The following is a 16,627-nucleotide window of genomic DNA, read 5'->3' as shown; positions in this document are numbered from 1 at the left end:
GCAACTCCCCTCCAAGTCTCCGACCACTACCTTGTATCCTTTTCCCTCTCGCTCTCATCCAACACTTCCCACACTGCCCCTACTCGGATGGTATCGCGCCGTCCCAACCTTCGCTCTCTCTCCCCCGCTACTCTCTCCTCTTCCATCCTATCATCTCTTCCCTCTGCTCAAACCTTCTCCAACCTATCTCCTGATTCTGCCTCCTCAACCCTCCTCTCCTCCCTTTCTGCATCCTTTGACTCTCTATGTCCCCTATCCTCCAGGCCGGCTCGGTCCTCCCCTCCTGCTCCGTGGCTCGACGACTCATTGCGAGCTCACAGAACAGGGCTCCGGGCAGCCGAGCGGAAATGGAGGAAAACTCGCCTCCCTGCGGACCTGGCATCCTTTCACTCCCTCCTCTCTACATTCTCCTCTTCTGTCTCTGCTGCTAAAGCCAATTTCTACCACTCTAAATTCCAAGCATCTGCCTCTAACCCTAGGAAGCTCTTTGTCACCTTCTCCTCCCTCCTGAATCCTCCTCCCCCTCCTCCCCCCTCCTCCCTCTCTGCTGATGACTTCGTCAACCATTTTGAAAAGAAGGTCGACGACATCCGATCCTCGTTTGCTAAGTCAAACGACACCGCTGGTTCTGCTCACACTGCCCTACCCTGTGCTTTGACCTCTTTCTCCCCTCTCTCTCCAGATGAAATCTCGCGTCTTGTGACGGCCGGCCGCCCAACAACCTGCCCGCTTGACCCTATCCCCTCCTCTCTTCTCCAGACCATTTCCGGAGACCTTCTCCCTTACCTCACCTCGCTCATCAACTCATCCTTGACCGCTGGCTACGTCCCTTCCGTCTTCAAGAGAGCGAGAGTTGCACCCCTTCTGAAAAAACCTACACTCGATCCCTCCGATGTCAACAACTACAGACCAGTATCCCTTCTTTCTTTTCTCTCCAAAACTCTTGAACGTGCCGTCCTTGGCCAGCTCTCCTGCTATCTCTCTCAAATGACCTTCTTGATCCAAATCAGTCAGGTTTCAAGACTAGTCATTCAACTGAGACTGCTCTTCTCTGTGTCACGGAGGCGCTCCGCACTGCTAAAGCTAACTCTCTCTCCTCTGCTCTCATCCTTCTAGACCTATCGGCTGCCTTTGATACTGTGAACCATCAGATCCTCCGCTCCACCCTCTCCGAGCTGGGCATCTCCGGCGCGGCCCAGGCTTGGATTGCGTCCTACCTGACAGGTCGCTCCTACCAGGTGGCGTGGCGAGAATCTGTCTCCGCACCACGTGCTCTCTCCACTGGTGTCCCCCAGGGCTCTGTTCTAGGCCCTCTCCTATTCTCGCTATACACCAAGTCACTTGGCTCTGTCATATCCTCACATGGTCTCTCCTATCATTGCTATGCAGACGACACACAATTAATCTTCTCCTTTCCCCCCTCTGATAACCAGGTGGTGAATCGCATCTCTGCATGTCTGGCAGACATATCAGTGTGGATGACGGATCACCACTTCAAGCTGAACCTCGGCAAGACGGAGCTGCTCTTCCTCCCGGGGAAGGACTGCCCATTCCATGATCTCGCCATCACGGTTGACAAATCCATTGTGTCCTCCTCCCAGAGTGCTAAGAACCTTGGCGTGATCCTGGACAACACCCTGTCGTTCTCAACTAACATCAAGGCGGTGACCCGTTCCTGTAGGTTCATGCTCTACAACATTCGCAGAGTACGACCCTGCCTCACGCAGGAAGCGGCGCAGGTCCTAATCCAGGCACTTGTCATCTCCCGTCTGGATTACTGCAACTCGCTGTTGGCTGGGCTCCCTGCCTGTGCCATTAAACCCCTACAACTCATCCAGAACGCCGCAGCCCGTCTGGTGTTCAACTTTCCCAAGTTCTCTCACGTCACCCCGCTCCTCCGCTCTCTCCACTGGCTTCCAGTTGAAGCTCGCATCCGCTACAAGACCATGGTGCTTGCCTACGGAGCTGTGAGGGGAACGGCACCTCCGTACCTTCAGGCTCTGATCAGGCCCTACACCCAAACAAGGGCACTGCGTTCATCCACCTCTGGCCTGCTCGCCTCCCTACCTCTGAGGAAGTACAGTTCCCGCTCAGCCCAGTCAAAACTGTTCGCTGCTCTGGCACCCCAATGGTGGAACAAAATCCCTCACGACGCCAGGTCAGCGGAGTCAATCACCACCTTCCGGAGACACCTGAAACCCCACCTCTTTAAGGAATACCTAGGATAGGATAAAGTAATCCTTCTAACCCCCCCCCCCCCCCCCTAAAAGATTTAGATGCACTATTGTAAAGTGGTTGTTCCACTGGATATCATAAGGTGAATGCACCAATTTGTAAGTCGCTCTGGATAAGAGCGTCTGCTAAATGACTTAAATGTAAATGTAAATGTATTACTACTACTATGGTATTACTACTATTACTACTACTATGTTATTACTACTATTACTACTACTACTATGGTACTACTAATACTATGTTATTACTATTACTACTACTACTATGTTATTACTACTATTACTACTACTACTATTACTACTATTACTACTACTACTACTACTACTACTATGTTATTACTACTATTACTACTACTACTATTACTACTACTACTACTACTACTATGTTATTACTACTATTACTACTACTATGTTATTACTATTACTACTACTACTATGTTATTACTACTATTACTACTACTACTACTACTACTACTACTATTACTACTACTACTATGGTATTACTACTATTACTACTACTATGTTATTACTACTATTACTACTACTACTACTACCACTACTATGTTATTACTACTATTACTACTACTACTATGGTATTACTACTATTACTACTACTACTATGGTACTACTATTACTACTACTACTATGGTACTACTATTACTACTACTATGGTATTACTACTATTACTACTACTATGGTATTACTACTATTACTACTACTATGGTACTACTATTACTACTACTATGGTATTACTACTATTACTACTACTACTATGGTACTACTATGGTACTACTACTACTATGGTACTACTATTACTACTACTATGGTATTACTACTATTACTACTACTACTATGGTACTACTACTACTATGGTATTACTACTATTACTACTACTACTATGGTATTACTACTATTATTACTACTACTATGGTATCACTACTATTACTACCACCGGGATAGTAGAAAATGTTCCCAACTAGCCTGTTATTGCTGTACAGGTCACGGCCCAGTGGGCACAGACGTCAATTCAATATCTATTCCACTGTGGTTTAATTTCATTGAAATGACATGAAAACAACGTTGATTCAACCAGTGGGTGCTGTGTGGGTGCTGTGTGGGTGCCCAGTGGGTGCCCAGTGGGTGCCCAGTTTGTGCTGTGTGTGTGCTGTGTGCTGCTGCTTGAGTAAGCGTCGTCAGATCCAAGCGGCAAGCCTTAGTTTGTTAATCCGGAATACCCAATAACGACTTCCCCTCTATACAGAGCGGAGCGCTAGAACCCAACCACCGAACCCCGGAGACACATTGGGAAGTCATCACCACCGCCACGCCCATGGTCCTGCTGTGTCTGTTTCCATCTAGACAAGAGGACATACAGGGGGGGGGGGGGGGGGATATACAGGGGGCACAGGGCTATGGGCACTGTCTGTCCGTTAACAGAGTGAGCTCTGTTGACTTCATCTCTGCTGCTCTGGGACAGGGAGAGCAAGGAAGTCCTTACACACCACAGTGGAAGCACAGAAGCAAGCAGAAGCTACTGTTTAATCATTTGAAGTGAATGTCGCCATCTAGTGGTTGTATTTAACAGTGAATTGTCTAATAATCTTATGTTTCTTATCATAGTTATTCATGGCCACACATGACGTCACTGTGCAGGTATCATTTCAGAGGTGTTGAGTGGTATGAAGTACATCAATGAATTACAATTAATAATCTATACGCATAGGACTACAATTAGTAAATCTAGTAGCAGCATCGTAAAAGAGGGGTTGGGGACACACACACAGTGCAAATAGTCCGGGTAGCCATTTGATTACCTGTTCAGGAGTCTTATGGCTTGGGGGTAAAACTGTTTGGAAGCCTTTTTGTCCTAGACTTGGCACTCCGGTACCGCTTGCCATGCGGTAGTAGAGAGAATAGTCTATGACTGGGGTGGCTGGGGTCTTCGACAATTTTTAGGGCCTTCCTCTGAAACCGGTCCTGGATGGCAGGCAGCTTAGCCCCAGTGATGTGCTGGGCCGTACTCACTACCCTCTGTTGCAGCTGTAGAACCTTTTGAGGATCTCAGGACCCATGCCAAATCTTTTTTGTTTCCTGAGGGGGAATAGGCTTTGTCGTGTCCTCTTCACGACTATCTTGGTGTGTTTGGACCATTCTAGTTTGCTTTTGAGGTGGACAACAAGGAACTTGAAGCTCTCAACCTGCTCCACTACAGGCACATCGATGAGAATGGAGGCGTGCTCTGTCCTCCTTTCCTGTAGTCCACAATCATCTCCTTAGTCTTGGTTACGTTGAGGGATAGGTTGTTATTCTGGCACCACCCGGCCAGGTCTCTGACCTCCTCCCTATAGGCTGTCTCGTCGTTGTCGGTGATCAGGCCTACCACTGTTGTGTCGTCTGCAAACTTAATGATGGTGTTGGAGTCGTGCCTGGCCATGCAGTCGTGGGTGAACAGGGAGTACAGGAGGAGACTGAGCACGCACCCCTGGGGAGCTCCAGTGTTGAGGATCAGCATGGCAGATGTGTTGCTACCTACCCTCACCACCTGGGGGCGGCCCGTCAGGAAGTCCAGGATCCAGTTGCAGAGGGAGGTGTTGAGTCCCAGGATCCTTAGCTTAGTGATGAGCTTTGAGGGTACTATGGTGTTGAACGCTGAGCTGTAGTCAATTAATAGCATTCTCACATAAGTGTTCCCTTTGTCCAGGTGGGAAAGGGCAGTGTGGAGTGCAATAGAGATGGCATCATCCGTGTATCTGTTTGGCCGTATGCAAATTGGAGTGGGTCTAGGGTTTCTGAGATAATGGTGTTGATGTGAGCCATTACCAACCTTTCAAAGCACTTCATAGCTACGGACGTGAGTGCTACGGGTCTGTAGTCATTTAGGCAGGTTGCCTTAGTGTTCTTGGGCACAGGGACTATGGTGGTCTGCTTGAAACATGTTGGTATTACAGACTCAGTCAGGGACATGTTGAAAATGTCAGTGAAGACACCTGCCAGTTGGTCAGTACATGCCCGGAGCACACGTCCTGGTAATCTGTCTGGCCCCGCAGCCTTGTGTATGTTGACATGTTTAAAGGTCTTACTCACATTGGCTACGGAGAGCGTGATCACACAGTCGTCCGGAACAGCTGATGCTCTCATGCATGCCTCAGTGTTGCTTGCCTCGAAGCGAGCATAGAAGTGATTTAGCTCGCCTGGTAGGCTCGTGTCACTGGGCAGCTCGCGGCTGTGCTTCCCTTTGTAGTCTGTAATAGTTTGCCAGCCCTGCCACATAAGACAAGCTTCGGAGCCGGTGTAGTATGATTCAATCTTAGCCCTGTATTGACGCTTTGCCTGTTTGATGGTTTGTCGCAGGGCATAGCAGGATTTCTTGTAAGCTTCCGGGTTAGAGTCCCGCACCTTGAAAGCGGCAGCTCTACCCTTTAGCTCAGTGCGAATGTTGCCTGTAATCCATGGCTTCTGGTTGGGGTATGTACGTACACTCACTGTGCGGACGACGGCCTCGATGCACTTATTGATGAAGCCAGTGACTGATGTGGTGTAAACCTCAATGCCATTGGAAGAATCCCGGAACATGTTCCAGTCTGTGATAGCAAAACAGTCCTGTAGTTTAGCATCTGCTTCATCTGGCCACTTTTTTATAAACCGAGTCACTGGTGCTTCTTGCTTAAATTTTTTCTTGTGAGCAGGAATCAGGAGGAAAGAGTTGTGGTCGGATTTACCAAATGGAGGGCAAGGGAGAGCTTTGTATGCGTCTTTGTGTGTGGAGTAAAGGTGATCTAGAATTTGTTTACCTCTGGTTGCACATTTAACATGTTGATAGACATTTGGTAGAACTGATTTATGACATTAAGTCTACAATTAGTCATCTTGTCACATTCTGACCTTAGTTCCTTTTTTATGTCTTTATTTTGGTTTGGTCAGGGCGTGAGTTGGGGTGTGTATTCTATGTGCTATATTCTATGTTTTGTTCTATGTGTTGTATTTCTGTGTTTGGCCTAGTATGGTTCCAAATCAGAGGCAGCTGTCAATCGTTGTCTCTGATTGAGAACCATACATAGGTAGCCTGTTCCCACCTGTGTTTGTGGGTAGTTGTTTCCTGTTTTTTTGGGTAGTTGTTTCCTGTGTTTGTGTTTGTTTCACCATTCAGGACTGTTTCGGTTTCTTTGTCATTCACTTTGTTATGTTTTTATATTAAATTAACATGGACACTTACCACGCTGCATTTTGGTCTGATCCTTCATAGTCATCATCAGAAGAGGAAGACAACCGTTACAGAACTACCCACCAACCAAGGACGAAGCAGCGTGGTAGTGCAATCTGGAGAAATGGACATGGGAGGAGATATTGGACAGTAAGGGACCCTGGGCACAGGCTGGGGAATATTGCCGCTCCAAAGAAGAACTGGAGGCAGCTAAAGCTGAGAGGCGGCGATATGAGGTAAGGCAGCGCAACAGGCACGAGAAGCAGCCCCAAAACATTTTTTGTGGGGGGCACACGGGGAGATTGGTGGAGTCAGGCGATAGACCTGAGCCAACTCCCCGTGCTTACCGGAAGAAGTCAGTACTGGTCAGGCACCGTGTTATGCAATCAAGCGCACGGTGTCGCCAGTACGCGCTCATAGCCCGGAGCACTATAGGCCAGCCCCCCGCAAGTGCCATGCGAGAGTGGGCATCCAGCCAGGGCGTATTGTGCCGGCTCAGCGTGTTTGGTCCCCGGTACGCCGTTTCGGCCCAGGGTATCCTGCACCGGCTCTGCGTGCTGTGTCTCTGGGGCGCTGGGAGGGTGCAGTGCGCGCTAAGGCTGCGCTCTGCTCGTGCCTGGCGAATGTGGGCATTAAGCCTAAAGGAGAGGTGCGAGTGGTATGCACCAGCTCTCCAGTGCTCCCCCACAGCCCGGTTCAACCTGTTCCTGCACTCTGGATGGTCCGGGCTAAAGTGGTCATCCAGCCTGGAGGAGTGGTGCCAAGGCTGCGCACCAGAGCTCCAGTGCTCCCCCACATCCCGGCCCATCCGGTGCCTCCTCCACACACCAGGCCTCCTGTAGGTCTCCCCAGCCTGGTGGGTCCTGTGGCAGCCCCACGCACCAGGCTGTCTCTCCGTCTCCTCCCTCCAGGTTCTCTCTCCAGTCCGGAGCTGCCAGAGCCGCCCGTCAGTCTGGAGCTGCCAGAGCCGCCTGTCAGTCCGGAGCTGCCAGAGCCTCCCGTCAGTCCGGAGCTGCCAGAGTCTCCCGCCTGTCCGGCGCTGCCAGAGTCTCCCGCCTGTGACAAAAGCCAAAAAGGATCTGCCCACTCCATCAAGAAGTGAGGACAACAACACAGGTCATCCATGGGACCTCTTGGAACCATGGACTACACCTGCAGAAACTGGACAACAGGGGGAAGCAGAAGAGATACCCATCATAGACTTCTCACTGCTGACTCTGGACACACCACCTCCAGTGGAAGAGACAACCAGCTGGTATCATCAAGTAGAATCAGCCAGCACAACACGGAAGCAGCAATGTGGGCTTCAGTATTGCATGACCTAGATTTGGACCAGGAAGCTTGAGTTATAGTTAAGTGCACTAACTGAAGTCTAAGATTGCGCAATAGTAGTCTAACGTTTTAGACAGAGGCCCAGAACCTTGGGAACTTCCCCTGTAAAAAAAAGTATATAAAGAGAACAGAGATCGTGAGAGAACCATGATCCTCACTGACATATGAGACAGACTTCATATGGAGAATCATCATAGGTAAATTTACTATTGCACTATACTCTTTTTGTTGGACTAGAACAATATTTGAGAACTGGATAATTTTGCCTAAGTACTTTATGGATTACTATCTGAATCTACCTAGTTCAACTTTGTGAACCCGAACCTGAGTCTCCGAAACACAGGGGTATAGACACCACTTGATCGCGGACAAAGCGGCATTCACACAGTGACACATCAGGTCCAGAAGTGATTAGCAATAAAAGGAAACAGCCAAATACCAGTTACAATATATTGAGTCTATACACAGGGTTGGAAGTGAATAGTATTAAGATATTGGAATTCGGAATCTAGCATTATTGCTGTGAGAATACCAATTACAGGAAAGTGACCAAGGGGCTGAGCATTTAAGGTAATTTAACTATTTTGCTATTTAGTCAATATTGTTAGAAGTGTTAACGCATTTAAAGATTTGCAATATTGGCATTAGTATAAAGTGTATTAAGGATTGATTGAGCACCATTGTTGTATTAATGAAAACTGTATAACCATTGAAGTGTGATAACGTGTATAGGACAAAAAACAGAGTGATTTATTAATAAAAGCTAGAAACTTTGACAACTAGGCCAGTTTAACGCTCTGGAGAGAAAACACCTTTGACACTCTCACTGAACAGAAAGTGACACTGGTTATAGGTTAAGGCTATAGCACTAAAGAATACTTAATTGTGTGGACAATAACAAGTATATCAGGGATTAGAATTTACATCCCACATATAACAATACTAGTTTCCAAGTGACTACTAGCTGACGAGCATAATAATCAACAGAGATTATTAGGTATTGATATATAAATAAATAAAAAGGACAGGTGGTTAATGGAGATCTTAGTATAAATCTGAGTAGTTAGAAGAAATATAATACTCTAAGAGCCCACAATAGAATTATAAAGGGAGTGACAACGCGAACTAAGGAACAAAGCCAACTCACGCGAAGGGCCACTAAGAATAGATAGAAGGGTTGGTAGGGCCGCACGGCTAGGCCCTTGTTGCACCGAAGTAACTAAAATCCTCTGCCTAGCCAGAGGACGGGATAGAGGCTTTTGCTGCAGGCGACGGGCAAAAGTCAGCACCGTGACACGCCTGTCCGGCGCTGCCAGAATCTCCCGCCTATTCGGGGCCGCTGCAAGGGGCGGCGGCGAGGGTCGCCACTCCAGAGGCGCCACATAAGTGGGCCAGGACTAAGGTGGAGTGGGGTCTATGTCCCGTACCAGAGCCGCCATCACGGTGTAATGCCCACCCAGACCCTCCCCTATAGGTTCAGGTTTTGCGGCCGGAGTCCGCACCTTCGGGGGGGGTGGTTATACTGTCACGTTCTGACCTTAGTTCCTTTTTTATGTCTTTATTTTGGTTTGGTCAGGGCGTGAGTTGGGGTGGGCATTCTATGTTCTATATTCTATGTTTTGTTCTATGTGTTGTATTTCTGTGTTTGGCCTAGTATGGTTCCCAATCAGAGGCAGCTGTCAATCGTGTCTCTGATTGAGAACCATACATAGGTAGCCTGTTCCCACCTGTGTTTGTGGGTAGTTGTTTCCTGTTTTTGTGTTTGTTTCACCTTTCAGGACTGTTTCGGTTTTCTTTGTCATTCACTTTGTTATTTTTGTCTTTTTTCGTGTTCTGTTATATTAAAGTAACATGGACACTTACCACGCTGCATTTTGGTCTGATCCTTCATATTCCTCATCAGAGGAGGAAGACAACCGTTACACATCTATAGGCATAGACCTACAATTAGTCATCTGGTGCAACCATAATTAGTCTCTGTCTGTAATATCTGGTGCTGTTACGAGTCCCTGTCTGTAATATCTGGTGCTGTTACAACTAGTTCCTGTCTGTAATATCTGGTGCTGTTACGAGTCCATGTCTGTAATATCTGGTGCTGTTACAACTAGTTCCTGTCTGTAATATCTGGTGCTGTTACAACTAGTCCCTGTCTGTAATATCTGGTGCTGTTACAACTAGTTCCTGTCTGTAATATCTGGTGCTGTTACAACTAGTTCCTGTCTGTAATATCTGGTGCTGTTACGAGTCCCTGTCTGTAATATCTGGTGCTGTTACAACTAGTTCCTGTCTGTAATATCTGGTGCTGTTACAACTAGTTCCTGTCTGTAATATCTTGGGCTGTTACAATTAGTCCCTGTCTGTAATATCTAGTGCTGTTACAACTAGTTCCTGTCTGTAATATCTGGTGCTGTTACAACTAGTTCCTGTCTGTAATATCTGGTGCTGTTACAACTAGTCCCTGTCTGTAATATCTGGTGCTGTTACAACTAGTTCCTGTCTGTAATATCTGGTGCTGTTACAACTAGTCCCTGTCTGTAATATCTGGTGCTGTTACAATTAGTCCCTGTCTGTAATATCTGGTGCTGTTACAACTAGTCCCTGTCTGTAATATCTGGTGCTGTTACAACTAGTCCCTGTCTGTAATATCTGGTGCTGTTACAACTAGTTCCTGTCTGTAATATCTGGTGCTGTTACAACTAGTCCCTGTCTGTAATATCTGGTGCTGTTACAACTAGTTCCTGTCTGTAATATCTGGTGCTGTTGCAACTAGTTCCTGTCTGTAATATCTGGTGCTGTTACGAGTCCCTGTCTGTAATATCTGGTGCTGTTACGAGTCCCTGTCTGTAATATCTGGTGCTGTTACAACTAGTCCCTGTCTGTAATATCTGGTGCTGTTACAACTAGTTCCTGTCTGTAATATCTGGTGCTGTTACAACTAGTCCCTGTCTGTAATATCTGGTGCTGTTACAACTAGTTCCTGTCTGTAATATCTGGTGCTGTTACTAGTTCCTGTCTGTAATATCTGGTGCTGTTACAACTAGTCCCTGTCTGTAATATCTGGTGCTGTTACAACTAGTTCCTGTCTGTAATATCTGGTGCTGTTACAACTAGTCCCTGTCTGTAATATCTGGTGCTGTTACAACTAGTCCCTGTCTGTAATATCTGGTGCTGTTACGAGTCCCTGTCTGTAATATCTGGTGCTGTTACAACTAGTTCCTGTCTGTAATATCTGGTGCTGTTACAACTAGTCCCTGTCTGTAATATCTGGTGCTGTTACAACTAGTTCCTGTCTGTAATATCTGGTGCTGTTACGAGTCCCTGTCTGTAATATCTGGTGCTGTTACAACTAGTTCCTGTCTGTAATATCTGGTGCAGTTACAACTAGTCCCTGTCTGTAATATCTGGTGCTGTTACAACTAGTTCTAAGGAAGCATCCTATATTTAGTGGTCTTATTAACATTATCACGTCATTATTACAATGCTTATTGTGATAATAGTAACGTTCTAGTTAAGGCCCAGTCTGTGGTCTTATTTTTGGGAATGGGAGAGACGATTTTAACGTCCTGCCTTTAAAGGCAACATCGTTGTAGGTTTGGGACACCGTCTGTGTCTAAGCCTGTTTCTCCCATAATGATTGGAACAATAGTGTTTTTCTTATGGAAATAATGCATTTGGCAGGATACATCGGTCATTGCATTCCATAGAGGATGATAGTGGCGTCTAGTAGCCAAAATACGATTTTAGCATGGCCAGCGTCACAGAAGGCTTCCACCATTTTAATGTAGTCAACTGCGTGGGTCTTCCAGCTTTATTTCTGATCCCTCTTGATGACCCTGTTGGAGTCGTGTTCAACCGTGTCATCAGGAGGGATCAGACAATCGTGAAGAAAAATTAACTGCTTCTAAATGGAGATTGCCTCAACGGCGCTGCAAGTGGGTTCACAGACGCCATAATCGGAACAATATAGGGGTGCTTCTCTATCATTCTCTATGTTGCACACAAAACAGTGGACAAGGGGAGGCGGGGCCGCCCTAGATTCTGGCGCCGATTCGGGGGTATATGGACGAGCTGATTGGTTTAACCAATTTCAGCGCATTCAGTTTTCATTGGCTTAAAATGTAATCTATTGTTTTGTCTGCCAATGATTCGCTGTCTTCTATTTGAAGGTTTTCCTTGCCAGAAACCCCTCCCTACACTACGGAGTCCCCCCCGTTGCCTCACCCTCCCTTGCCCCCTATGATACCAACAGCGATTGCATTCGGACAGCATGTTTGATGAAAAAGGGTGCTTAGGCAAATATTTAGCTAGAGAAAAAATGAATTGGTCATTACGTGTGCGAAATATTATTTAGGCTATTCCGGTTTACAGAGACGGCATTCTAATGTAAGATAAATTGAATGTACTGAATGTGTAATAGCTACAGTGGATGAATATTGTTAGCTTGAATGGTTGGCTAGCTAGCTAAACATCGGGACTACTAAATCAACATTGCATTGTAGCCTATCGGATATTTTAACGTTCCATAATGTAATGTCAAGTGGATGCAACGTTACATTGATGTTGATGTCTCATTGATTGAACTGAACGAGAGAGGGAATGTATTCCGATACAACCACAGAGACGAGTAGAGGAATTTGAATCGACATAATCTATCTGCAGCGGGGCATCGGGACGGATGATGATGGCTTCGTGGCGACGGACAGCAGCTCTCATCTGTTTACAATGGGGTGAGTCATCATCTCAGAACACTCTCTAACCTAGCTACTAGGCCTACCTGCTAATGTTTCGTACTACGTGCCCTAAAACCGTGTGCCATCTGTCAGTTGGGCTATTGTATGGTGAGGCAACATTTTCTCCCATCGCAGCCTGGCATATGGTCTGATTAATGTTCGCATTATTGCATGCGTTGGATATCAGTAGAGATCTGTGGTTGTCATCTGACATATAGAGTTTTTTTTGTAATTTTCTACAACTCGCTTTAAGCCCTTTCGACATTTATTAGTGGTCGGTGCATTTACATCCCCGTCTCCTATTGCACTAGTCTCTCTCTCAGCACGGGAATTTAATCTACACATGAAAACATGAGCTGAGAGGGTTCTCACAGAATAACATCATTATTATAGGACATGTATTATCTATTATACTACCCTGGCTGAATACAGACAGACAGACAGACAGACAGACAGACAGACAGACAGACAGACAGACAGACAGACAGACTGACTGACTGACTGACTGACTGACTGACTGAGACTGTCTGTCTGTCTGACTGACTGACTGACTCAGACAGACAGACAGACAGACAGACAGACAGACAGACTGACTGACTGACTGACTGACTGACTGACTGTATATGCCGACAGACAGAAGTGGTGGAAGTGACTGCACCTCAGCGCTGACGTACAGTCAGTCTATGCTCCAGACCAGCCCTATCAGTCATACAGTCTTATGTTAATTAGACATCCTGATCCTCTTAAGCCCTGTTCTCTGTCCCCGTCTCTCTACCAGCTCATTATCTCTAGGCCTGCTGTTTAATTCACGCCTTTGTTATGTGTAATAGCATGTACTAGAACCTATACCTCATATTAGCTACAGGCTCTGACAGGTTCCCAGGCCTGGGTTGAAATGCACCCTGCACCTGTATTTCTAGTTGTTCTGGATCGGCTGGTAGATTATTTGGGCAGCGCGAGATGTGAGTTTCCCATGAGTCGTCATCCAATCCACCCCCAACGTTCCATCTACGTTGTGTAGTAAGTTGTTGTTCGTACCTGCGCAGGTTACCTCACTATGTCGCCGCACTATGTCACTGCGCTATGTCACTGCGCTATGTCACTGCACTATGTCACCGCGCTATGTCACCGCACTATGTCACCGCACTATGTCACCGCACTATGTCACCGCACTATGTCAGCATAGGAGATATAGGAGATATAGGTTATGTGTCATGGTTGCTTCCAGAGTTTCAGTGTCTAACTCTGGAGACAGGTTTCTCCTCATCGAACAGGGACATTTCTGTCCCAACATGAATGTATCTGCTTTACAACACACTGTGTTGTATTAGAATAGTTTAAGGAAATGGAAGTGTCGATAAGGAAGTTTCTAGTTTTAGACTTTCACTAAACTGGAACTAAAGAACTGGAACTAAAGAACTGAAACTGGAACATGGTTTTGTCTGACCTCAAAACTATTTTGTAGAAGTTAGAGGAAGTATATTGACATGACAGGATATGTAGTCTTGTGCTGTGAAATAAATAAATAAATATTACTATGATTTTAATTGTGCAATTATGTGATGTGAATAACATGTCCCAGCAAACCAATGAATAAAACAAAAATGTACCCATGCCTGAAGCTAGATTAAATTCCATCTTTCTATAATGGGCTAAGTAACATATTGATCTTCTGTACAATAGCCTACATATTGGTTCAGCCGGTCTGTCAGTGTATTGACTGGTGGTGTGTCACTGAACATACCAAACCTACACAGCGTGACTAACATGACATACAGTACAAGCCAAAAGTTTGGACACACCTACTCATTCAAGGGTTTTGCTTATTTTTTTTAACTATTTTCTACATTGTAGAATAATAGTGAAGACATCAAAACTATGAAATAACACATATGGAATCATGTAGTAACCAAAAAATTGTCAAACAAATCAAAATATATTTTATATTGGAGATTCTTCAAAGTAGCCACCCTTTGCCTTGATGACAGCTTTGCACACTCTTGGCATTCTCTCAACAAGCTTCACCTGGAATGCTTTTCCAACAGTCTTGAAGGTGTTCCCACATATGCTGAGCACTTGTTGGCTGCTTTTTCTTCACTCTGCGGTCCAACTCATCCCAAAACATCTGAATTGGGTTGAGGTTGGGTGATTGTGGAGGCCAGGTCATCTGATGCAGCACTCCATCATTCTTCTTCTTGGTCAAATAGCCCTTACACAGTCTGGAGGTGTGTTGGGTCATTGTTCTGTTGAAAAACAAATTATAGTCTCACTAAGCGCAAACCAGATTGGATGGTGTATTTCTGCAGAATGCTGTGGTAGCCATGCTGGTCAAGAGTGTGCAAAGCGGTCATCAAGGCAAAGGGTGGCTACTTTGAAGGAACTAAAAGATGAACACGTTATTGGTTACTACATGATTCCATATGTGTTATTTCATAGTTTTGATATGTTCAATATTATTCTACAATGTAGAAAATAGTAAAAATAAAGAACAAAATAAAGAGTATGTGTGTCCAAACTTTTGACTGGTACTGTACATTCCCTTCTCTCTCGATGTGCAAATATGGAAAATAAATAAACATAAATATGGGTTGTATTTACAATGGTCTCTCTCTCTCTATCGCTCCTTCTCTCTGTCCTACTCTCTCTCTCTGTCTCTCTGCCCCATCTCTCTCTGCCCTACTCTCTCTCTCTCTCTCTCTCTGTCTATCTGCCCTACTCTCTCTCTCCCCATCTCTATCTGCCCCACTCTCTCTCTCCCCATCTCTCTCTGCCCTACTCTCTCTCTCTCTCTGTCCCTCTCCTCCTCTCATCTCCTCTTCCCTCTCTCTGTCTCTCTGTCTCTCTGTCTCTCTGTCTCTCTCTCTCTCTCTCTCTCTCTCTCTCTCTCTCTCTCTCTCCCATCTCTCTTTTCTTCCTGTTTCTCTCTCCAGTGTTCCAGTACACCCTTTGTCGCGAGGTAACCCTTCCCTCCGGACCCCTATACCGCGTGGCAGGGTTCTCCCTCTCCATCCCCTGTGCTGTATCAGGCTACGAGGGTTCCCGAACGCAGGACTTTGAGTGGTTCCTGTACAGGGAGGACTCCCAGGGGAGACAGATGGGGGTGATCTCCACCAGGGACCCCGGGTTTCCCTATGCACCCTTCCAGGTAGGGAGGAGTTCAACACAGGCTTTTTCAGAATTGATTTGGTCTAGATGGTTAGGACTAGTTGGCCCTAGCTGCCAGACATCTATGTTCATTTTAAACTAATGACTCTGAGTTTTCCATCAAAGTACAGGAACAGGTGGGCGTGCAGGTATGCTAGCTATGTACCGTATGCTGACTTCTCTATTGGGGCTGTTGGGTAACTTTTAGCCGTACATGAAATTATTTAAACTCACATCTCTGTTCACCAATGGAAAATATCTCTTAAATATGTTTATTTTGACTAATCAATTAAACTAACTTAAGGCTGCACAATTCATCGAAATTGATCTATGCAAAGTCCTTATTTTCTTTACACAATTCATGTAAAATTCACATGTAATAAGGGTCCCTTGGTAAACTCTGACCAACACTTTGGTTCCTACCCTGTCACAACAACCTCTACTGTACCTGTCTTTGTCATTGGTTGTCAAGACAACACCAACTACAGAATTGAAATACTAATTATAACAGTTCCAAGTGTTTTAATCAAAATCACAAGTAAAATCGTAATCGCAAAATTTGGTTTAAAAATGGCTGTTTGATTATTAGCCACATCGTGCAGCTCTAATCTAACTCTGTCCTTCCAGGCGCGGGTGAGGTCCGGGGAGGTGAGGGTGGAGAGGGACTCGGGGGACAAGGCCAGGCTGGTGTTCCAGAGGCTACGCGCAGATGACCAGGGACGATACGAGTGTTACACACCCAGCACAGACTCCAAATACCAAGGCAACTACAGTGCCTCGGTCGCTGTCAAAGGTCGGTAGGTCTGGGCCTGGATTCACAAAGCGTCTCACAAGACGAGTGATGAATCTGGATCCCTTTTTCCTTATAGACTATAATGGATAAGATTACCTAGGGACAAGGAGGCCCTGATCCTAGACCAGCTCTTTGACTGAATACTGGTCCTTTTAGATCACATGGACAGGGAGGGCCTGATCCTAGATCAGCC

The 16,627-nt window shown here is 46.0% G+C and overlaps 1 protein-coding gene across 1 annotated transcript in view; it reads left to right on the top strand.

Moving 5' to 3' along the window:
* The first annotated feature begins 11,952 nt into the window (after positions 1–11,952).
* Positions 11,953–16,627, top strand: part of igsf8 (immunoglobulin superfamily, member 8) — a 20,779-nt gene continuing 16,104 nt past the window's right edge. The window contains exons 1-3 of the mRNA XM_055918104.1: positions 11,953–12,494; positions 15,428–15,642; positions 16,269–16,434. Coding sequence (XP_055774079.1) covers positions 12,443–12,494; positions 15,428–15,642; positions 16,269–16,434 — 433 coding nt within the window. The 5' untranslated portion in view covers positions 11,953–12,442. The remainder of the gene's footprint in view (positions 12,495–15,427; positions 15,643–16,268; positions 16,435–16,627) is intronic.

This window comes from Salvelinus fontinalis, chromosome 3 (genome assembly GCF_029448725.1).
Source record: "Salvelinus fontinalis isolate EN_2023a chromosome 3, ASM2944872v1, whole genome shotgun sequence".
Taxonomy (NCBI): Eukaryota; Metazoa; Chordata; class Actinopteri; order Salmoniformes; family Salmonidae; genus Salvelinus; species Salvelinus fontinalis.
The sequence above is the reverse complement of the archived record's forward strand: the minus strand, read 5'-3'. Positions and strand labels throughout refer to the sequence as shown.